We start from the raw sequence: 24,917 nt of genomic DNA on the forward strand, positions 1-24,917 counted from the left end.
ACAAACAAATTCGGACTTTTCAGATACTGCAGCATTTCATTAGAAGTATTTTGGACAATTTTTGCTTTGTTTTTTTCGCATATTTATAAAAAGAGAATATTAGTCTGATAATTGTTAAGTTTTATTTTGATATTTAATAAAAAATAATATAAATTATTAACAATCTAAACATTATGTAGTTTTCAATGGGATAATTTACACATACTTTAGTAAAGGGTTTGGAATTGTATGCCTATGGATACGGCCAAAAATGTACCTCTCCGAAATAAGACAATTTGAATTTGTTTTTGCCAACCGAAATCGTTCTCTTGTTTTGCAAAAAATTAGGAATTTGGATTTTATTAGTTCGAAAAAATTAATTCAAATGGATTTTCGTGTGTAATTAGATCTCTGAGAAAAAAGCACCATAGATGGTCTGTCGGAAATTATGGTGTATCTGACATACATTTCAGATGTATATTACATACGTCAGAAACTTCGTAAATCTAGAAAACTTCGTAAACCAAGTGTTCAGAATGTATTGTAGATGTAGTGCTATGTGCATAATCCACACGGTGTGCCTGAACTAACTTTAAATGAAAGGAGCCTACACCTGGGAAGTTTTTGCGAATTCTGAAACTACAATGTTCATAGATGGGAAAAATAAAAAAAGAAAAAATCGCAGGAGAGCCTTTTAAATAAATCGCGGTCAAAAGTCACATTTTTATGTGTGCAGGACTTTGCTTGGAAACCGCAAGCCCAATCGAAATGGGACTAAAGAAAATGTTGTAGCAGTGATAATTTTGTTATAGCTAGCCCAATTTTCAAACATTTTTGTTGGATTCGTGTTTTAATATTATTTTTTTTTACTAATTAACCAGTAGTGGAATTCTGTAACTCATTTTTCGAGTTACCGACAAATATCGGTAAAATTAAAATGATTATAATTTCGGTAATTAGCGAAATTTTTCGGTAGGTTTACGACCAATATAAAGCTGTTGCTAAATCCTACCGATAGCAAAAGTGTTGTCAACTTTTATTGATACTTTTCATTTATAATTTTGTTTTTAACGTTACCGTTTTTTGTCGGTAAATCAAAACATGAATTACAGAATTCCACCACAGAGTATGTGTAATGTAGCAACGTATACGCAACATGGCTAAAGCACAAGTGGCTCATAGTATAATTAACTGAACCCGGTGCGCTTCGTTACCCCGACTATGATAAAATATAAAGGAAGAACTTTAATTAAATTAACTTAAAATCACTAATGCCCGCCCGCCCGTATACGTCATCGGATGTACAACAACAAGATACGTTCTCTTTTTTCTCATATGAAAAGACTCCCTCAGAAAGATTAATGCACAAAATTATTTGAGCACCATTGCTTTAAAATTTACCATTTTTGAATTATTTTAATTCACATATATATGAGATATGAAGGCGTTCTCTACCCGTTCAGTGCTGTGTATGAAGCTTATGATATGGCAGGAGGTAACACTCCTCCTGAACTTTTCCGACTATAAGTAACCCTACAAGGGTCACAAATTTCATATACTGTTACACAATTTAGAGAGATTGGATGTTGATCCGCCTGAGCCTTTTCTCCCCTTTAAAAATATGATTAAATTTATAATATCGAAAATATTAGTAAGAATTAGTAGAATCTTACAATTCTGGAACAGACACATATTCATAACTTCTTCAAAATTGGTCCAATTAGAAAAAAAATTTATTTTTTGTTTTTTTTTTCATCTATTTAATAAAAAATAGGAAACATTTTGCTCAGTGGTCTTGGATGCAATTTTAACGATTTAATATTTAAAATTAATTTTTATCAATGATTGTACACAAAAATCCTTTGGGGGGGCCAAGATGAGGACAAAGCGCGATTTTTTACAAAAATATTTTCACAATTTAAGAGGATAAAAAATTGTTGTAAAAATATTAAAATACGTTCTGAAAAATGAAACGCGCCGCAGTCGAAAATATTTTTGTAAAAAATCGGGCGATTTTAAGAAAATAAAAGTTGTTTGTAAAAATTAGCAAATACTTTGTGAGAAGCGAATAGCGCCATAGCACTATAGGTAATTTGCCCTGCTTTTGAGGCAAAAAATAATAACGACAGAATTAAAGGATTTTTTAACTTTTTAAATTATTTATGTGTAAAAGTGAGATAAAACAAAGATTTCTACAGATAAATTCGGATATAACGAACAGCGGTTATAAGCAACTACATATATAACGAACAAAGTTATTCCTTCCAATGCCCATTTCATTAGTTTCCTTATACACAACAAACTGTTGAAAGCGATCACGGTAGTATGTAACAAAAATTTTGACCCCGCGGGTACATTTTCAAACGAATCGCTATTACAATTTTGAATATTTTTTAAATAAAACGAGTTTAGTACTCCTTTAAAACGTATCAATGATTAATATGTAAAAGAGAGATAAAATAAAGCTTACTACTACCGCATCCTTCATAGAAAACCATGGATATAACGAACAATTTGTCGCAATTACTTATTTTGCTTGCAATGAAAACGATATTTTAATATTTGTTATTTATTTTTTCAAACCAAAATATAACAATTTTAATAGTTTTATTGAGAGGTAACCTAACAAAATCAGATAAATATAAAAAAACGGGCAAAATCGGGGTTTGAAATGCAGTAATACCAATGCAGAAGACTCTCAGTAATGTGTTCTAGGTGGCAAAATCGCGGCCAAACACGGCCAATTTAGTAAAGGTCTATTTGAAGTGAGTTTAAGAAAAATAAAATATTTATTTCCGACTTTTTGTGATTTTGATCGCTATAAGCTATATTATATATTAAATAAATTGCACTCGCAATGACCAATCTATTCCATTTTACATCTATATATATAAAAGAGTAAAGTGATGATGTGATCTACAACGCCCAGACGAAACGGCTGAAGCTAGAATCCCCAAATTTTGTGTGAGGATTAGTCTTGGGGCAAAGGTGCTCGATAAGGCTGGGTTTTTGGAAATTCGTCCTAGAAGGGTACGAAAAGTACTAAAATGTACTAAAAATGGTCAAATTTGTGTGGGGGGGGGGGGGCGACTAAGAATCAACGCCCAGACGAAACGGCTGAAGCTAGAATTCCCAAATTTTGGGTGAGGATTAGTCTTGGGGCGAAGGTGCTCGATAAGGCTGGGTTTTTGGAAATTCGTCCTACAAGGGTGCGAAAAGCACTAAAATGTACTAAAAATGGTACCATTTGTGTGGGGGGCCGACTAAGAATCAACGCTCAGACGAAACGGCTGAAGCTAGAATCCCCAAATTTTGTGTGAGGATTAGTCTTGGGGCAAAGGTGCTCGATAAGGCTGGGTTTTTGGAAATTCGTCCTAGAAGGGTACGAAAAGTACTAAAATGTACTAAAAATGGTCAAATTTGTGTGGGGGGGCGACTAAGAATCAACGCCCAGACGAAACGGCTGAAGCTGAAAACCTGAAATTTTGTGTGAGGGTTAGCTTTGGGGCGAAGGTGCTCGATAAGGCTGGGTTTTTGGAAATTCGTCCTGCAAAGGTGCGAAAAGTACTAAAATGTACTAAAAATTGTCAAATTTGTGTGGCTGACCGCCTAATAATCAACGCTCAGACGAAACGGCTGAAGCTAGAATCTTGAAATTTTGGGTGAGGGTTAGACTTGTGGCGAAGGTGCCCGATAAGGCTGAGTTTTTGGAAATTTGTCCTAGAAGGGTGCGAAAAGTACTAAAATGTACTAACAATGGTGCTTTTTGTATGGCTGACTGATTAATAATCAACGCTCAGACGAAACGGCTAAAGCTAGAATCTTGAAATTTTGTGTGAGGGTTAATCTTGGGGCGAAGGTGCTCGATAAGGCTGGGTTTTTGGAAATTCGTCCTAGAAGGATGCGAAAAGCATTAAAATGTACTAAAAATTGTCTCATTTGTGTGGCTGACCGCCTTATAATCAATGCCCAGACGAAACGGATGAAGCTAGAAGCTTGAAATTTTGAGTGTAGGTTGGTGTTGGAATGTAGGCGTGAGATAAGGAAATTCGAACTGGAAGGTTACGAAAAGTACTAAATGGTACTAAATGTGGTACCCTTTGTATTAGGCAAACGGGAAAAGGTAGAATTCTGAAATTTGGGATGAGGGTCACTGGTGGAGAGTTAGAAAGATGTACCAAAGGGTTTTTTGAATTTCGACCTAGAAGTGTACGAAAAGTACTAAAAGTTATAAAATTTAGTACCAGTTGTATATTTTGAACGGCTGTAGCTAGAATCTTGAAATTTGGTATGGAAATAAAGGATGGGAGGTGGTGTTTATGAAAGGAAATTCGATCTCATGTGTAAGAAAAGTACTAAAGTGTAAAGTGGATTTGGGTGAATGGATATAGGTGGAATCCTGTAATTTGGAATCAAGATTACTGTTGGACTGTAGGATTGAGTTAATCTTGGAAATTCGTACCTATGGGTACGGAAAATACTAAATTTGGTACAATTTAAATTTAGGTAAACGGACAGAGCTGGAATCTTGAAATATTGAATTAAGATTTCTATTAAGATTGAACAAGTTGTGGAAATTTGTACGAAAGTACTAAATGGTACTCAATTTGGATTTGGGTGCACGGATAGAGCTGGAATCCTGAAATCTGGAATTAAGGTTACTGATGGAGTGAAGGATTGAGGTAGTTTTGGAAATTCATACTTATGGGTACGGAAGGTACTAAATGTATTAAATTTGGTACAATTTGGATTTGGGTGAACAGATAGAGCTGACATTTATAATTAAAGTTACTTATGGGGTGTAAGATTGAGGTAGTTTTGGAAATTCGTTCTTATGGGTACGGAAAGTACTAAATGGTACTAACTTTGGTATACTTTAGATTTGGGTGAACGAATAGAGCTGGAATCCTGAAATTTGGAATTAAGATTACTGTTGAACTGTAGGATTGAGTTAGTCTTGGAAATTCGTACTTATGTGTACGGAAAGTACTGAATTTGGTACAATTGAAATTTACGTGGACCGATAGAGCTTGAATCCTGAAATTTGGAATTATGATTACTTATGGAGTGTAGGATTGAGGTAGTTTCGGATGTTCGTACTTATGGGTACGGAAAGTTCTAAATGGTACTAAGTTTTGCACATTTTGGATTTGGGTAAACAGATAGAGCTGGAATCCTCAAATTTATAATAAAGATTACTTATGGAGTGTAGGATTGAGGTAGTTTTGGAAATTCGTACTTATGGGTATGGAATGTACTAAATGGCACTTAATTTAGTACAATCTATATTTGGGTGAACGGATAGAGCAGGAATCCTGGAATTTCGAGTTAAGGTTATTGTTGGAGTGTAGGGTTATGGAAGTTTTGGAAATTCGTACTTATGGGCACGAAAGGTACTAAGTGGTACTAAATTGGTACAATTTATATTTGGGTGAACGGAGAGAGCTGGAATCCTGATATTTAGATTACTGTTGGAGTGTAGGACTGAGATAGTTTTGGAAGTTCGTACTTATGGTTACGAAAAGTACTAAATGGTACTTAATTTCGTACAATTTAGTTTTGGGCGAACGGATAGGGTAGTATCCTGAAATTTGGAATTACTGTTGGAGATAGTTATTAAAATTCGTACTTTCATACGAAAAGTATTAGTGGTATTATGAATAGAGATGGAATTCGGAAATTTGGGATTATAGACCTTCTTGGTGTGTAGGGTTGAGATATGGATGTGGTTGTGGATATACTTACAAAATTACAAAATGGCACAGAATGTGGTTCAAACTATTATTATTAGTAGAGCTGAAATTGTTAAATTCGATATTATGTGTACGTACTTATGTATACGAAAAATACTGAATTGCGGTTGTGATTATGTTTTGGATAAAAGGCAGTAGTTTGTTAACTTATACATATTATAGGTACTGAATTTGTTACCAGTTTGGCGTTGAAGGGATAAATTGAAATTTCGAATTGTTGTTGAGGGATGGTGTTGGTGTTTAGATAAGAATTTTTTTGTAAATGCATACAAATTCTGAAATTAGGATAGGGCTGGCTGACTTATTGAGAAATACACAATGGTATTAAATTTGACGTTGGTGTAGCAATGAAGCTGGAATAATATAATTAGTGTGTGAAAAGTACAAAATTGCAATCAATTTGGTATTGGACTAAGGAATAGGTATACTATCTATTTGACAGGTTTATTTTTAGAAGAGGTCGTACAATAAATGTACTAGGAGTATTAAGTAATACTAAATATTGAAGCACTGGTATTGGGTGAATCGATAATTGAAATTTGTTGTGAGGATCACTGTTGAGATTGATTGAGATTGGATCGGAATTAAAATCCACCATGAAAGGTTTTCCACATGAAAGGTTTCCACATGTAATACTATTGACATTGGGTGAACAAGTAGAGCTAAAACTGTAACAAGCTAATGAGCTAAGGTTCTGGATTCTAAAAATTGTACTGAATAATGTTCCATTGTTTCTATGTTGACGCGAATTCAGTTTCTAAATAATGTAATAATTGTTTCACAAACATCCCAGACAGGACAATGGAGACTTCTCTCATATCAAGGAGTGCACCCCGATTTATATTAGATCAATAATATGGGACGTACTGATTATCGCCAAGTCCGAACGGCGTGCCTTACGACACCATTTGTAGAGAAGTTTTACATGACTGAAATACTCAGTAAATGGTCGGTTTTCTACATTTTGATATCACAAATTCCAAAATTCGGACTGAAATTTAAAATGTAGGTCGCTGTTAAAGTGTAGAGGTCTTTTTTTGAGATTCGAACAAAACATGGACGAACAGTACTTGAAAGAAATTAAATATCAATTTAAATAGCCATAAATACATAAAAATGTTCAGTGTTCACCATATTAAATGTTTATTTGAACATTATTTCTTTTCCGCATACGAAGTAGCGGGCATTTTGCTAGTATATTTATATTTGCTTTATTTTTCCACGATTTTATACACCTTGAAATAGGCCTTACAATTTATATTTTTTAGTTTTTCTTCGAAATTCCCACTTTGACTGCAATTTAAACCGCGATAATGGCGCTGTTTTGAAAAATGTCATTCATATTAATAAATTTTGTATTATTTATAGTATTTTTTTTTTTGGAAAAACTCGCCTGACATTCTTACCAAATATTTTCACAATTAAATAAAATACAACATTTTTATAAAAATATGCAAATACTTTGAAAATCGCTGAATTAAAAAATAATTTTTTCTTACTACTACAAGTTACGAAAAAAAAACTATATTTACATTTTTATATTGAAAATTTTAAATAATTATCATGTATAAAAATGTCTTCGTCGAATACAGTAGTATGGTAAAACTTCTCCGAACAGATACTGACATAATTTCGTTTTTAAACAATTTTATGAAATAAAGAGGATTTTGTGGATACTCCGGCATTGGTTTACACTTAGGCCTTCTCAATTTAAAATTCCGCTTACATTTTATCTTCTACCCTAAAATTTATAATAATTCTTATAATTATAAATTTCAAAATTAAGCAAAGAAATAATTTTGAAACGAAGAAAAAATCGTTGGAGTTATGTCTGCGATTTTTTGTCTTCAAATACAACTCCGATTTACTAACACACACATACACTTGTCGTTTGTCTCCCAACATCATCATTTTTTCACAGACAGTGCGGTAACAAATGTTTGATATTTTCGCAAAAAATAAGTGTGTTTTTACACATGACAGGAGAGTTGAGTACATGTATTGATTGTCAAACCCCTAAAACTTGTCTGTGTGACGTAGGCGTCCAGACAACTGCAAAAACTGTTGTAAAATTTTGAATGAAAATCGTCGATTTCTTTTTGTTTTTCCGCTCACATATTTAGTTTTTGTTCATGTTCTTTTATTTTCAACACATTTCAATTATTATTTCACTTACTTTTACAAAAATGCCAAAAATTTGTTAACCTGACTGTCTGTGAAAAAATGATGAACAGCTAGAAGACAGTCGACAAATGTATGTATGTGTTAGTAAATCAGAGTTGTATTTGAACACAAATTGTCTGGTGTAGACACCTAGTAAACCTGTAGGACTGTTAAAAGCTGCCTCATAGCCTGTTTATATTATTATTTTTTGTCGGGTTAACCTTCTTCATGAGGATTTATTTGACGTATACCCAATGAAATTGGCATTTGATACCACTGGGTATTAGATCCGATTATATGTAAACGTACTTTGTAACAAAAATGTTTCGATTCGTTCGATTATTTCACAAAAAAACACATTTTGGTTTTTGTATCAAAATGTTTTGTTTGTGTGTGTGCGACAAACAAACGAAACTTGATTTTTTTGCATATTTTCCTCATGGTTAGACGTCGGATTTTTGCATGTTTGTTATTTCTCATCCGATTGGACTCAAATTTTGGACCTAGGCGTTTTAAGGGTCAATTTTTCGATATTTGAGGCCATATCAAAAACATGCAAAATATGCAAAAACTATGCAGAATATGCAAAAAATAGGCAAAATATGCAAAAAGTTTTTGCCGAAATCGTCATAAAAGTCTTAAAATTGTTAATTAAAGTTGGGAAAAATCATCAAACATCTTCAAAATATTGGCTATTCAACGTCGATTCTGTAGCAGATTATTATGTTATTGACACTTCTTACGACAATGTGGTGTAGGGTAGAAAAATATTGTATTGTAATACCATTTTTTATTATTAAATGTATTTTTTTATTATTAAAATTTATTATTAAAAATATATAATATATAAAACGTTTTATGTATGGCAGAACAAACCAGGTAAAGTAAGTACTAACCAAATACAACTCAACAACAACCACATAGGAATTTGTTTTTGTGTGTAACGTTAGTGTCAAATATAAATGTAAACAAAATATGGAAATGTCTATAAATTATTGGAATTTAAAAAACTAATATTTTTTCACATTTGACTGAATATTTTGGAAAACATAAATGAAAACTCGTTAGATTTTCAATTTGAATGTTTCCATATCATTCCACTAAATACATTATTTCTCGCAGAAAGTAAAATTCTTGCAAATATGTTTGAGGTCGCTGGAAATTCATTGAAAAAGGAGAAGCTGTTTCTATGTCTTGTTTTTGAAATCAAAAAACACATGTTTTATTGGGCTTTATTTTTTCAAACTTTTCAAAAAACCACACCATATTAACAAATGTTGTACCGCTTCTATTAGCGGTGTTTTAGCGTGCGGTACGTCGTTCGGACTTGGAGGAGGTTACATGTCTTTTATATGAAGAAGTCTTTATGGGAAATAGTTTTTTCTGATGAATATATTTTTTCTTCACAACATATATAACCCTAATATACATCGAACATAGAAATTAATATAAAAAATATCGTATGGAATTTGACACTAACATTACAGGCCAGTTCAGTCAGCTGCGTATTGCTGTTACCTTTTCTTGTTCTAACATGACAAAAACGTCTAAAAAACGATGGAGAAAGACCCATCGTTTTGAACCGAAATTTGTTAATTGTTACAGAATTTCGCCGAAAACACATGCCTATGATGGGAAAATGATTTGCAGACATTTGTAGATAGCCATACATGTAAAATCGCTTCGTTCAGGACAAATATCAGCATCTCCCCAAAATGTTTTTATACCCTACACCCATGGTAGAACAAGAAAAGGTAGCAGCAATACCCAGCTGACTGAACTGGGTTGTAGTGTTAGTGTCAAATTTCATATGACATTTTATACATTCATTTCTATTTCGATGTACATTAGGGACATATATTTTTTGAGAAAAAAATATATCATTCGGAAAAAACCATTTCCCAGAAAGACTTCTTCATATCAATGATATGTAACCTCCTCCAAGTTCGAACGATAAGCCGCGCAGTAAATCACCGCTTGTAGAGGCGATACAACGTTTGTTAATATGTGAGGTATTTTGTTAAAATTTAAAAAAATAAAGCCCTAATAAACATGTGCTTCTTTGATTTCTAAAACAAAACATTGAAACAGCTTCTCCTTATTCTATGAATTTCCAGCGACCCCAAACTTTTCTGCAAGAATTCTACTTTCTGCGAGAATTTATGCATTTAGTGGAATGATGTGGAAACATAAAAATTGAAAATGTAACGAATTTTCATTCATGTTTTCCAAAATATTCAACCAAATGTGAAAAATTATTAGTTTTTTAAATTCCAATAATTTATAGACATTTCCTTGTTTTGTTTACAAATACAACTGGCAGTAAGGTTACAAACAAAAACAAATTCCTTTGTGGTTGTTGTTCGAGTTGTATTTGTTGTAGTATTAACTTTACCTTGTATTTGTTCTACCATGGGTCTCAACAAGTAGAATACAATTTACTACGCAAAATTGAAAACTAAGATGGCCGCCGCAACCAAATGGCTGATAACAATTTTTTATCAATCCCACCAATATGGGTATCAAATAAAAGGGCTTGACATGAAGAATACAGTGCACTATACATCCTCAATATTTAAGATGGGCGCAGCCACTAAATGGCGTATAATTAAGATTTACATTTAGAAATTGAATCTGTAATTTATGTATCTGATTAATCCAGCCTGAATCCACCACCCAAGTCAAGATTTTTTTATCGTGTTGAGGACTGTGGCGTTAGGGTGGCTAAAAATGATATGTCGTTAGCGGTACACCACCCAAGTTAAGGTGAAAGGTTAAAACGCGCCGAGAACTGTATGGCATTAGGGTGGTTAAAATTGATAATGCGTTTTCCCCTCAGGACTCAGGCGCATCTTGTTGTACATAGCCTTGCCCCTTTATTGGACCTCTGGGGGGGGGGGGGGGGGGGGGTGTCGACCGTTTAAATGTCCATTACTCGTGGGAACAAAATGGTAAAAAAATATAAAAAATACAAACACAAATAAAACAGAAACTGCAACACAACGTAAACGAAGGCTTCAAAAAGCGAAAGAAAAGTATAAAGCAAAACGAGCTAAAGAAAGTGAAGGTGATAGAAATAGTCGATTACAGAAACGACGGAAACAATTAGCGTCAAAAACACCTGAGCAATATGAGACCAGGTTAAAAAAGCAACGTCAGCGATATACACAAATGACGGCGTCAGAAACGTCTGAAGAATATGAAGCCAGGTTAAAAATGCAACGTGAGCGATACACACAGATGATAGCGACTATAGCCTTTGCTTACTTGTTTTTTTTTAATTTTTTAAAATTGTCTGTATATTGAATTTTTTGGATTGCCACAAATAACCTTAGAAACTTATCTACTTCGAAAGAAAGTAATTACAGCCTCTGGAAGGCAACAAAAAACATGAACCAGGTAAAACCAAAAATACCTCCAATAAAAAACGATCAGGGTCAGTGGGTAAGATCTGACCACGATAAAGCAGAGTTATTCGCAAATCATTACGAAAACATATTCAGCCCCCTTCCCAGGCAAACAATAGATGAAAACATAGATATGTTACATAGAATTGATTCTGAACCTATTCAGCCAGTAAAAATCAGCGAGTTGAAGACTCTTATAAAGAATGATTTATCAACAAAAAAATAACCAGGTTATGACCTAATTACAGCAAAAATAATCAAAAAGTTAACAGAAAAGGTAATGCGGAAACTGATGTACATTATCAATGCATGCTTTAGACTAAGATATGTCCCGCTTCAATGGAAAGTAGCTGAAGTGCTGGTGATTGAAAAATCTGGCAAAAAGCCAAATGAGTTAACTTCATATAGACCAATATCCTTACTGCCAATATTATCAAAATTTTTTGAAAAACTAGTAGTTAGTAGATTGAAAAAACTAATCGAAAATAGAAAGTTAATTCCTGTACATCAATTCGGATTTCGGGAAAAACACTCTACTATAGAACAAGTACATAGAATCGTCCATTTTGCTGAAAACACTATCACTAATAAAGAAGTTTGTTCCGCCGTTTTCTTGGATGTGAGCCAAGCTTTTGATAAAGTATGGCACGAAGGCCTACTTTTCAAGCTACATAAGTACCTGCCAATTGAAATGTTTGAATTGCTAAAATCATACTTGAAGGACCGATATTTTAGAGTTAAAATTGAAGATGAATACTCTACTCTGAAACCTATAAAAGCGGGGGTACCCCAGGGAAGCGTGCTTGGGCCACTCCTATACATTTTATACACAAATGATATGCCTATCACACCAGAATCCACCATTGCCACTTTTGCGGATGATACCGCTATATTAGCTAGTGGAAAAACTGAAACCATCGCCAATACTAAACTCAAAACAGCACTCTTAGAAGTAGTTAATTGGACTAAAAAATGGAGGATGCTCTTAAATGAAAGCAAGTCAATCCATATGCTCTTCACTACCAAAACTATTCTTCAACCACAGCACATTTATATAAATGGTTTAAAAATCCCATTTGCCAATACAGCAAAATACCTCGGAATGACGCTTGATACGAAACTTAAATGGAAAGAACACGTCAAGAAAAAAGTCAACGAAATTAAATTAAAAGTAAAGGAACTAAACTTTATTTTTACTGCAAAATCAAATGTAAATGTAGCCAACAAATTACTCATATACAATCAAGTCATAAAACCAATCTGGACATATGGTTGTCCACTGTGGGGTTGCGCAAATCGTCGAGATATCAACAAAATCCAGAAACTTCAAAACAGAATACTTCGTGGTATAGTAAAAGCACCTTGGTATATACGAAACTCAGATCTGCATAGAGATCTACGTATAAAATTAGTCGAAGACGAAATAAAACAACAAGCCCAGACGTATACTAATAAAATACGTCACCACAGCAACGCAGATATGAAATTCATCTATTGTGAACACATTAACAGAAACGGCAGGAGACTTAGACGGACATCTCCAATGGACTTGGCCGCATAAGACTGGAAAGCCGCATATTTAGAGTGTAATTAAAGAATTATCTACTCACCACAATCTCTCATTGTTAAATTTTGTACAAATTAATTATTGTAATATTGCTTGCTGAGTTAATACTCAGTTGTAATAAAAATTCAAATAAAAAAAAAAACGAATAACACAATTGTCAACGAGAACAATTCCAAAAATGTTCAAAATGAACATATTGGAAATACTGATATGAAAAGCTTTTCGGTATGTCCCAATTTACATTAGGCGAGTTTACTTGCGGCAATTGTCAGTTTGTCGGTGAGAGAGGGTGTTGAGAGGCAAAGGGTAACCATATGCCTCACCTCTCTCTCCATCAAACTGACAATTGCCGCAAGTAAACTCGCCTAATGTAAATTGGGACTTATAGTACGTTTATATATAACCGGATTTAACAAACCCACTGGGTTTTAAATGTCAATTACATTACATATAATACGGCGTTTATATTATAGTTTTTTGCAGGGTTAACCTTCTCTATTAGGATTTATTTGAAGTATACACAATGGAAATGACATTTGAAACCCAGACCCACTGGGTTAACCCGGTTATATGTAAACGGCCTATAAGTCAAACAAATCCTGATAATGAAGGTTAACCTCCCAAAAAGTTCTAATATAAACAGCATATTACAGACGAATTCTTTTCAATTTTTTATTAAACCCCAATTTAAAACAAATTAGTTTTGTTAAAAACATTCTTTTCAAAAACATTCTTTACAAAAACAGACTGTTATGGTCGAGAAAAAAGGTCTGTACGATAACTTTCCCAACAATAATGCGGCAACTCTACGCGGCTGAATGTGTGCTGAAACACGATTTTCGTATGCTTTGACTTTTGACTTAAAGCCGGAAGAACATGCAACTTAATGAATTAATCCAGAAAACCTCTTATGTGATAAGGCCTTTACTCTCTCAAGCAAAGACAATTGCAGAAAGTTAATATTTTCACAATAAAAGAAACACATCGTAATTCCGTATCATTGCCGCCAGCCAGTCAAAGTGTCTAAACGATATGTGAACAATTAACAATCTGAGCAACAATAATCTGATTGTTTCGAAAGCATCTTTTTGTTTTTATGAGCTGATATTTTCTCACAAATTCAGCCAAATAGCACCCACATAATTGCTCCCTCTCATTTGATCACTCGGTCATTTGCTGAGATTCCATTTGGTATGGGTTACGCTATTAATCTATTTAAAAATTTGTGAACCATATCAGCCACTACATCTGATAAGTGGGTGTGAATGTGTGGCTATTTTTAGATATTCAAAAGAAAAATGAGAAAATGAAATATTTTGATGATAAACAAATTCCAGATCTCCAGCGATCCTCGATAGTATAGTGGTTAGTATCCCCGCCTGTCACGCGGGAGACCGGGGTTCAATTCCCCGTCGGGGAGTGATTGGTTTGAGGCTTCTTTAGGTTCTAGGGTCTAAAGGAGACGCGCATCCTGTTTTGGTTGTTGTTCCAAAGATATAATATTAAAAGAAAATTCTAAAACTATTTATGTGATCATATGTATTGTATTATCGTTGTTTATTCAACAAGGATTCTATCAAAATAGGATCATACAAATTGAATTGGCAGGATCATATAATAACCCAGTGAACTTATGTAGGAAGATGCTTACAGTATCGGATAGTGATTTGACAACGTTTAGGGGGTGAAATAGAAAATTCCTTGGCAAATATATTTCTTTTTGTGGAAATGGATTACCTGATATTTTCATTGGCATTAATTTCGTCAATATGTGTGGTCAGATAGCGGAGTTGAGCGTAATAATGGACCTCATACTTTTATTTGTTTTTAGTGTCACCATAATCAGGCCACTTCTCACAATTATAGTGCGAATGTGTTGAATGTAGAATAGGAGTGATTTTAGGGACAAGGAAAAAGCTCACCTATTTTGAGAATGATCCGAAAAAGTTAGCGAATAAAATATCCTCTGCAGTATATTGGTTAGTATATCATCCCTGTCAGTCGGGAGACCGGTGTTCAATGGTACCGTTCAAGTTCACGTTCCCAACCGATGCGATCTGGAGGGTGATGTTATTAGGACAGTAAAGCAATACTTTTACCTCAATATACCACCTGTTATGAAAAATGCAAATGAAAAACTGGAAATAGATGAACCTTTTGCAAATTCTCTCCTATTTGACAATCTATATAAACGTACATATTTTGCTTTAATATACTCCATTTTCTTAATGCGTATATTTGTTCACAAAATAGCGAAAATAAATGGACGGTACTTTTGAACACCGGTCACCCGCGTGACAGGCGCGCATACCAACCAATTTTCTATCGAGGATTATTACGATAAGTTGATAAAAGAGCGCAGTATTTGCAAGAAAGACAGCTGTTTCCGAAAATGAGAATTGCTTTTGTTTCTTTTTATATTTTAAACCAAATAGAACAAAAACATAAATTCTAAAATTGCATTTTATACCCTAGACAGACGGCAGCGTTAATTTGCATTAATAACTGTATTTAATTTTGGCCTGACAGACGACAGTTTCTGCATTTACGAAACAGCTGATTGCTGTTTTGTTGTTGTTTGCAATGTATTTTTTGTTTTCCTTGTGTCTCAGAGCATGAATATGCTCTCTCCTCCATTTGAATATGGGCTCTCTTCTACGGCATTGCCATATTGAAATACCTAAATGCCTTTTAAATGCAGCTCGATTTTGTGCATTAAGAATGTGGATAATGCACGAATTAATTTGAATTAAGGCAGTTAATGCAAATTAACGCTGCCGTCTGTCTAGGGTATTACTTATGTAAAGAAATAACCCAATATACACCGCATTAGAATTTAACCCTGCGTTTACACAGGACAGGACAGATGAGTTCATGTATTGATTGTCAAAACGCCAAAACATGCCGCTGTGACGTAGGCGTCCAGACAACTGAAAGCCAGTAAGGAAAGAAAGGATCATAGTCGGGCGGGGCCGACTATATGATACCCTTCACCACTGTGAATATGTAAATTATAGGAGATATATATCAATTTGAACTGATTTCTATATAATATGGTACACTTATTACTAGAAAAAATTCCGTTACACATTCCAAATTTCATCAAAATTGGACAGATCGGGCAAAAATATATATGGGAGCTATATCCAAATCTGAATCGATTTCGATATAATTTGGCACACTTATTTCTAGACCAAATTCTCTCATATTCCAAATTTCATCAAAATCGGACGTATATAGCAAATACGTCAAATCGGCCGAAAATATATATTGGAGCTATATCCAAATCTGAACTGATTTCGATGTAATTTAGCACATTTATTTTTAGACCGAATTTAGTCACACATTCGAAATTTCATCGAAATCTAACATATATAGCGTGTTTGGTGCCGCAAATACATCAAATCGGCCTAAAATTTATATGGGAGCTACAAACAAATCTGAACCGATTTCGATGTAGTTTGGCACATTTATTTTTACACCGAATTCAGTCACACATTCCAAATTTCATTAAAATCGAACGTATGTAGCGTGTTTGGTGCAGCAAATACGTCAAATCGGCCGAAAATATATATGGGAGCTATATCCAAATCTGAACCGATTTTCACCAAAAGCAATAGCGTTCTTCCTATGGCTAAAAAAATTATATTACCCAGTTTTCAGCTGAATCGGACAAAAAATGCGTCCTGTACGTTGCGAACAAAAATACATGGACAGACAGACAGACGACTCAGAAAGTGATAATATATATGTATATCCCCAAAAGGAACTATGGGTCTATTTCGTTTCCTTTTGTATGTTACATACAAATGCACAAAGACATAATACCCCTTACCACAGTGTGGTGTATACCCTACAGTTGTAAAATTAGGAATGAAAATCATCGATTTCTTTTTGTTTTCCGTTCACATGTTTTGTTTTTCTTCATGTTCTTTCAACACATTTCAATTATTATCTCACTTATTTTTACAAAAATGTCAACAATTTGTTAACCCGACTGTCTATGAAAAAATGATGGACAGCCGGAAGACAGCCGACAAATGTATGTACATATGTATGTGTTAGTAAATCAGAGTTGTATTTGAAGACAAACTGTCTGGTGTAAACGCCTAGTAAAAAAAATGTGAAATTTTCCTTCTCAAAAATGTTAACATTTCAAGTTGTTTACATTGAACGGCTGATTAAAAGTCAGCTGGCCAAACTTATAAATTTTTACGGGACAAATTTTGCCAGCAAAAATTTGGAAGTTCTCAGTCACAGAACTGTCAAAAAATATCTCTCAACTCGCTTTTTTTGCTGGACAATTTTGTTATCGAACAGAATTCAGTAAAAATTTTTACGAATTTGTATAAATTGTTGGGTTTGGGACCTTCGTTCGGAAAAAATTTGAAGTTATTTTCAAAGCACTTACATTGATTACTGGCAAGGACATTTTTTCGGCAGTTGGTAGCTAATGTGGCAGTGAATATGTGTGAGTGTATTAGTATTTTTTCGATCTGTCACTTGCATGTGTAAACGAGGGGTAAGTTAGCTGTAGTTCAATCTCGCAGAAGTCTCTTCAGGCTCTTGGCAAGAAGAAGCAGACTTGTTGACTCGGTTTGACAGAACGTTGTCAGATATTGGACACCCCCGTTTACACATGCAAGTGACTTTTCGAAAAATACCAATACACTCACACACATTCACAGCCTTAGAAGTTCAGTCTCTCGCAGTTGTCATCAGGGTAGATACCTGACGCCAAGATCGTACAATCTTCGGCATACGCTACGATCTCAATGCCGTCTGACACTGGGGAGGCCTCAAGGGTTTCTGCTACAGGCGACAAAAGCGAAATCGGCCTGTACGAGTCACTTTTGCTGGCATCCTTGCATGGCTTCAGTAGCGGGTCCACTCTGCCCATTTTCCAGACTTCGGGAACAATTAGAGTGGCTTGCGACTGGGTGAGAACTTTAGCGAGATACTCCACTCCCGGCTCATCCAGCTTCTTCAGCATTACCAGGGAGATTCCATCAGGGCCCAACGCTTTGGATGATGCCATTCGCAACATCATCCATTGTAAACTGTGGTGGTGAAGTGATGCGACGTAATACTCTTCTCTTCGCCATGTGGGGTGATCGACAAACTGTCGATTGAAATAACTAACCGTTGCCAACAATTCAGTTATTCCATCTCCAATGTTCCAACTCTTCAGATGATTTAACCACTTGTTCCGCTTATGCTCGCCGACAAGTCTGTTAACTTCTGACTCTGGGGTCATTGGGATTGGCTCGACGAAGCTCATCACGCTCTTTTGCTAATCCCGACGCCTCTGCTGGGAAGTTTGGTCTTACTTCGGGTATTCGACCAGAAGGTATATGGCGAGCGACTGCAGAACATCAGAAGGATTGGGCAGTTCTCTGAAACGGCGATTGGTGAACTCTCTGAAACCCGGCTAATGAGCTTTCCTATGATTGGCCAATGTGCGGCGTTCAGAGGTGATGAAATCGGGTGGTCTGCTAATGGAGACATTTATGGGAGATGGTCTGATCCAAGGGAAATGACGGGTTGCCAGTTAACGTCATTTGTCAGACCAGTAGTGCGATTCTCTAACACATTTTTTGAGTTACCGACAATTGTCGGTAAAATTAAAATGCTTATAATTTCGGTAAATATCGATGTTTTTCGATAAGTTAACGACAAATAAAAAGCAGTCCATACCTATATACGGACGTATACCCAGGGCGTGTGTGGTGAAAAAAGTAGATCACATGTATTCTTATGAGATTTACCGAAATACGTCGACCGTATACTTTTTGTAAGTTGAAAAAGTTTAACTTTGACAGAACGTTATTGTTTGTTTGTGTGTGTGTTTTGTATTTTAAAAACAAAAGGCCAACAAAACATGACATACAATTCGTTGCAAAGGAAAATTATTTGTTTTACGAATGAAAGCATGTAAGTAAGTTTCGGTCGCGGATTTTGTGTTTTAAATGTGATTTGGGACTCAACGTATTTGGGTAATACGGACGCTCAGAGAGCGTTATTTTGGTAGGTTGGTGAAATATTTGTGTACGTCCCGTCGTTATTTACTAGACGTTTACACCAGACAGTTTGTCTTCAAATACAACTCTGATTTACTAACACATACATACATTTGTCGGCTGTCCTCCAGCTGTCCATCATTTTTTCAAAGACAGCCTGGTTTACAAATTTTTGACATTTTTGTAAAAATGTGTGAGATAATAATTGAAATGTGTTGAAAACAAAAGAACATGAACAAAAACAAAATATGTGAACGGAAAACAAAATGAAATCGATGATTTTCATTCATAATTTTACAACTGTTTTTGCAGTTATCTGGACGCCTACGTCACACAGGCATGTTTTGGGATTTTGACAATCAATACATGAAGTCAACTGTCCTGTCATTTGTAAACGCAGGGTTAGGTTTAGCAGTAAAGTTCTACCTATATGTCAACTTTTATTTGAACTTTTCATTCATAATTTTGCGTTTTATGCCGGGCATACACTATAGGCATGCAGGACAGCAACCGATGAACCCTTGTGTAAGTGTGTGATTGAATAGTGTGTGGCATTCCTTCAATCCATATTGCAAAAATGATGAATTTTCCTCCAGAACTCGATTTTGGGTTGAAGTTTTCCAAATGTTTAATTTCCTCACAAATAATATTTTTTTTTCAAAAATTATTTGGAAAATAAACAAAATTCATCGGATTGAAAGGGGTTCATTTACAAAATCAAAACTATTTTGATTTCAATCCTGCTAAAGCTACTCCCAAATACATTGACAAAAACTTCACAATTTAAATGCTGTCGTGCATGCCCATAGTGTATGCCCGGCATTAATTTTTGTGGTAACTCAAAAAATGTGTTAGAGAATCACACTACAGGTGACATGATGAGGTTTTGATTTGTCGTCAAAAATTCCCAAATTTTTTAGACTTTTCCCATCAAATCCCCGAATTTATTTGGCTTTTCCCTCTCCGTCAAATACCCAACTGCCGAATCTCAAATTTCTTTCCCCATTTCCAAAAAGAACTGTCAGTCCGTGGCTCGCAAAAAAACAATTTCTAAAAATTTTACATCCACACCAAAATGAATAGATATTAAATTTTTAAAGTTCTTTTTTCTTTGAACAATTTATTCAAGGAATTTTTAAATCACAAAAATAACAAAACTTATAAACTATTGGTAAATTCTAGAGAAATGGCTTCAATGAAATAGTATGAACATCCGCACCCAAAGGGGGACCTACATACATTTTTTTTTAATATGAAAATATGCTTTCAGACTTTTTGGAATTTGAAAAAAACTTTGGTGATTTCACTTTTTCTCCTGCTCTTCCTTTTTCTTGTCACCACCCTCTGTAACCGACTCCTTGGGATTTTGTTTCACATTGAGATGAGCTGGACCAACCTGTTGGATTTGAATGACGCGCTCATTCGTTTTATCTTCAATTTGTGGTTTTGGAACGCTGACTGTCAGTACACCATCCGAAGAGAGTGTCGATACCACTTTATTGGGATCATAGCCCTTGGGCAAGACATAGCGTCGTGTAAAGCTTCGGGAGATATAACCATGGTCATCTTGGCGTTCTTCGTGTTTGCCCTCCACAACGACACAGTTATCGATGACTTTGACATTGAGTTCGCTTGGTTTGAATTGCTGCACATCCATACAGACCTGAAAGCCATCTTTGCCAATTGCCGATAGCGGACCAGCTTCTTCCTGTCGTTGAGGTGAATCTCCACCAAGTAAGGCCATGTAATACGGTTGTCTATAGTGGGCGATTGGCATGTCGTAGAATGGTGATACGGCCAGAGAAAGACGGTCGAGGTCGTTGGCCAAGTTCAACAAGAGTGGTAAGTGTGCCATCTTTAAATTCGTTGCTTTTTTTCGAAACTTTGGAATTTAAACGTTAGCTTTATTTCCTTTTTCAAAACGTTGAAAGAAAAACGCTTTTAATAATTTGCTTGGAAGTTTTTGGTACTCGCTTTGGTTTATTCGCTTTGTATTGTTTGTATACAACTGATGTCAGCTGTGGAACAGCTTGCCGTATTTATACCACAAACCGATGGATGGATGGACGGTCCAACTCATGCATATGGCTTTACTGCGGTAGAGTGCAGGCAGGGGTTTGGGTCTCTCACACTTGCAACGTCGATGTTGCTCGACATTTCTAGTAAATGTCAGACAGACGTTACTGTATTTATGTGGTATATACATTGTATGTATGTACATGTGTGGGTATTTGCAGTTTTTTTACAGAGTAAAGTTTACTCACCATAATATTTGCCTGCCTGATTCTCGACAAGCTGTTTACTTTCTTGTTTTATTTTTGCATAAAATAAGAGTGTTTATTTTTGTATTTAAGAATTTATATATGTATGTGTGTATGTATGTAATTTAAAAATTGTCTGGCTGTTGTATAAGCCAGTGTCGCGAAAATTCTTTGTTCTCATTTTGACATGATGAAAGAGCTTCTCTTATTTGTGTCGATTTTGCTAACGGTGAACTCTTTTTTCATTGAGGCAAACATATATACGTACATATATACAATGTATATACATACATATGTATGTACTTAGTACGTTAAAGAGAAATATGGTGTCGTAGCTTCAGCATTGTAGAAATAAGTAGAATATTCTCTCTTAACAATGAAATGAATTTCATAAAAACTATTCTCTTTTGTTTCTAGAAAATGCAATCATGACAAAGCTGAACGAAGTCAAGGATGACGAGTAAATGATTCCAGAATGGTCTTGTAATGCAATGAACCAATATTTTAAGATAGGGTAAGTGCACCCAGAAGTTTGCATCTTAGGGATTTACTTTTTTCCATGTACCTATGTATGTATATTAAACTCCACCTACTATTATTTGAAACTTCGTGGAATTTTAGATGTAATACTATGAACATTCTAATATAGTTCGCAGTTCCAATGGCCCACATTTTTTCTTTGAACAAACTGCGGATACTTAATATCACATGTTATATTTCATGATGCTACTCATACGTTTTGGAACTAGTACAAGGAACTAGGAACTAGATTACCCAACTCTACATTCTAACAAATAAGGTTCTTGTCCAGAACTTGCAAGAATCTACTAATTTGTACTATTTTTTAGATATGATAAAGAAAACAAGTGAGAAATACATTAAGTTCTAAACTATTTGTATCCTAACTATTTTGTATCCTTTCGTTTATGGATGTACTAAGCTCTTCATCTTATTCTTTGCAAGAGCAGGATATCTTAACTGATAATGCTCCTATTCAAAGAGCTCATATGGGGCGTCATCGTTGTTCTTTCCATAACATGGACCGTTCTATGAGGGTTATATGAAGACGTGGGTCTAAACCGACAAGTTTCTGAGGAAAAGTTTTATACTCTCAAAATATTGTGGTCACACCCTTCAAACTGCCGAAAATCGGGAGGTACCGTTCTATGAAGGCCTCGACACATAAGAAGCATGGCATTCCTGCTTAAGTCATATCTGGTAAATGACTAAAGACCAAGTTCGACCTAATTCAAATGTGATTCTGAAATCTTTTCATTAGGTCGAACTTGGTCTTTAGTCTTTTATCAGATATGACTACAGCAAGAATGCCATTCTTCTGTCATATTCTGCAACAAATTTCATGTGTCACGTTTTATACCCTCAACGAAATACCAAATTTTAACCATTTAATCGAACGATTACGTAGGGATCGGGTACACATCATGAACCGGAGCATGACGGGTAAAAGTGAGCATTGAATACTAGCTACAGAATATTCTTTAACAGCCAGTACTAAGATTAGGCATATTCTACTCATTTAGGTACAAAATTATTCTAGATTTAATCATATTTATGTCTAAACCAAAGTCTACAATAACATATAAGGTGTTAAAATCATCACACATTCTGCAGACGGGTTCTCCAGATGCATAATTTGTGCGATGAAACCTAATATGACAGAAACGATAGTATCTACTAGGTCTAGTAGGAATATTTATTCTAATAGATGAAATAAGGAAATCTGAAGGTATATCGCAATTCAAAAATTGTTGTACCATAATTGTATTGAACACTACACGTCTATTTGTAATTAGGTTAAGTCTGCTGGTATAAGATGCAAGACGAAATAACTATTCCAAGAAGTAAAATAGTATCCGTCGACTTGGCCAACAGAGATGTATCCTCAGCCCTGGACCTAAATAAAAGAAGTAATGCACAATACTTCTGACGTCTATATAATACGATGTACAACGTTTGGACCAAATCTGTTTCTGCCTCGGGGGTTATCTTACGTACTACCCAGTTTAGTTGGTGCCGGCAGGCTGTTTTGGAGGTTTTGGGCCATTGACTCAAGAAGTATAGACTTGCATGTTCGTAATGGGGAAAGCGAATACAAGTTGTTACAACAAAAACCAAAGGAATTCGAAGTCCAAATTTTGGACCTATTCGGCTGATCCGTACGAGAGTTACCGAGAGCTCCAGCCACTACACATGGTGCCATAGAGCATAGAGGTATTTTAAACCTTTTGGACTATTTTCTCAGGAAGTATGGACTTTCCCCTCAAAAAACGTGTACTGTCGCAAAGGAATAGCAGCGAATACAAGTTGTTGCAAAAAGAAACAAAACCATTTGCGAGCAGACCTTAAACTGGACTCTTCACAAATTTTGTGTGGGAAGTACTCGAAGGAGTGAACCTACATAGTCTATATTCGAACCTGATCTATGTCCCGTAAATATATTACGATATTAAAAGTATAGACCAAATCGGATACTTCCTTCAAGAATTATTGTGCGCTCAATTTTTTCGAACATTTTCAAACTTTTGTGGGGGAGGTACATGAAGGAGTGGACCAATATGATCTATCTTCGAACTTAAACTAAGTTTGGAAAAAATATTATGAACGCCAAATTTCAGACCGAATCGGCTGATCCGTTCGAGAGTTTTCGTGAGCTCCAACCACTACACATGGTGTCACAGGGGTTTTTATACCTTTCGGACTATTTTCTCAGGAATTATGGACTTGTCCTGATAAAACTTGTACCATCGTAATGGGGGCATCGAATACAAGTTATAACAAAGCGATTCGAGAGCAGGTCCTAAACTGAACTTTCCGAAGGAGTGGACCGATAGAGTCTATATTGGGATCTCATCTACAGCTGTATTCAAAATAATAGGAGTGCCCATACACAAAAGATAAATACACAATTGATAAATTGTTTCAAATTGTCGGCATATCAACTGTCAATTCACTAACAAAAATGTGGCAATTTGTTTTAAATTATTTACTGTTTACACCAACACTATAAATAGTATTCAAAATTTTTGTTCAAAAAATAGGAGTGGGGAAGAAAAAGGATAATAAAAATATTTTGCCGGCGTCTTAGCGTTCTGAGCCACCATCAACTTTTTAAAACTTTAGTAGACAATAATTGATGATCAAAAAAAATCTTCTGATATAGAAGAGCAATTACTAATGCCGTAGAAATATAACTTACCATAGTATTTGTAAACATTGAAAAGTGGGATTACCAAGCAGGACTATAGGAAAAGTTTGGAGTTTCAATTAACTGACATAATTTCGCATATGCATTTATCTAATGAAGTGCGATATATATACTAGTTCCCAAGCTTTGCCTTCGTCTGCCACAAAAACAACATTCAATGCGCCTGAAGATCGGCTTAACCACCCGTGAAACGTAGCGTAATGGTTGAATGCGTTGGACTTCGGTAGACTACTAATTTTTCAATGTATATAATAGGTCTAATAAGCTCAACTCGAAAAGAGAATTAATTAAATACCACTATAAATGACCTTCGCCATAATAAGGCAAAAATAAAAAAAAAATATTTTTAGTTTACTTTGAGACCAAAACTGTAAATATTTTAGTTCATAGAAGTAAATCCAATAGACTTGCGGTTAGTTTGGAAACAAAATCCTTTGGTGGTAGCAAAAAAAGGTTATTGTACTTTTGGCGATTTTCCAATAAATAGAGCAATTGAACAAAAAAGTTTAAGACGATTTATAATGTTGGTGTAAACAGTAAA

The 24,917-nt window shown here is 35.0% G+C and overlaps 1 protein-coding gene, 1 long non-coding RNA gene and 1 other non-coding gene across 3 annotated transcripts in view; 2 read left to right on the forward strand and 1 right to left on the reverse strand.

Annotated features, from left to right (window-relative positions):
• The first annotated feature begins 14,217 nt into the window (after positions 1-14,217).
• On the forward strand, positions 14,218-14,289 carry TRNAD-GUC (transfer RNA aspartic acid (anticodon GUC)). The gene has a single exon. It is a non-coding gene; the product is annotated as a tRNA-Asp (tRNA).
• Positions 14,290-19,989: 5,700 nt separating this feature from the next.
• LOC141404323 (heat shock protein 23-like) lies at positions 19,990-20,914 on the reverse strand. The gene has a single exon (XM_073987844.1). The coding sequence runs from the start codon at positions 20,742-20,744 to the stop codon at positions 20,193-20,195; it is 552 nt and encodes a 183-aa protein (XP_073843945.1). The 5' UTR covers positions 20,745-20,914; the 3' UTR covers positions 19,990-20,192.
• A 681-nt stretch (positions 20,915-21,595) lies between these two features.
• The window catches only part of LOC141404324 (uncharacterized), a 30,623-nt gene continuing 27,301 nt past the window's right edge, over positions 21,596-24,917 (forward strand). Inside the window, exon 1 of the long non-coding RNA XR_012412989.1 lies at positions 21,596-21,664. This is a non-coding gene — a long non-coding RNA (uncharacterized lncRNA). The remainder of the gene's footprint in view (positions 21,665-24,917) is intronic.

The sequence above is a fragment of the Musca autumnalis genome, unplaced genomic scaffold (genome assembly GCF_047663935.1).
Source record: "Musca autumnalis isolate F117 unplaced genomic scaffold, ASM4766393v1 scaffold_4, whole genome shotgun sequence".
Lineage (NCBI taxonomy): Eukaryota > Metazoa > Arthropoda > Insecta > Diptera > Muscidae > Musca > Musca autumnalis.

Excerpts from the sequence above, each read along its gene's own strand:
- LOC141404323 (XM_073987844.1), bottom strand. The coding sequence starts at position 20,744 with ATGGCACACTTACCACTCTTGTTGAACTTGGCCAACGACCTCGACCGT.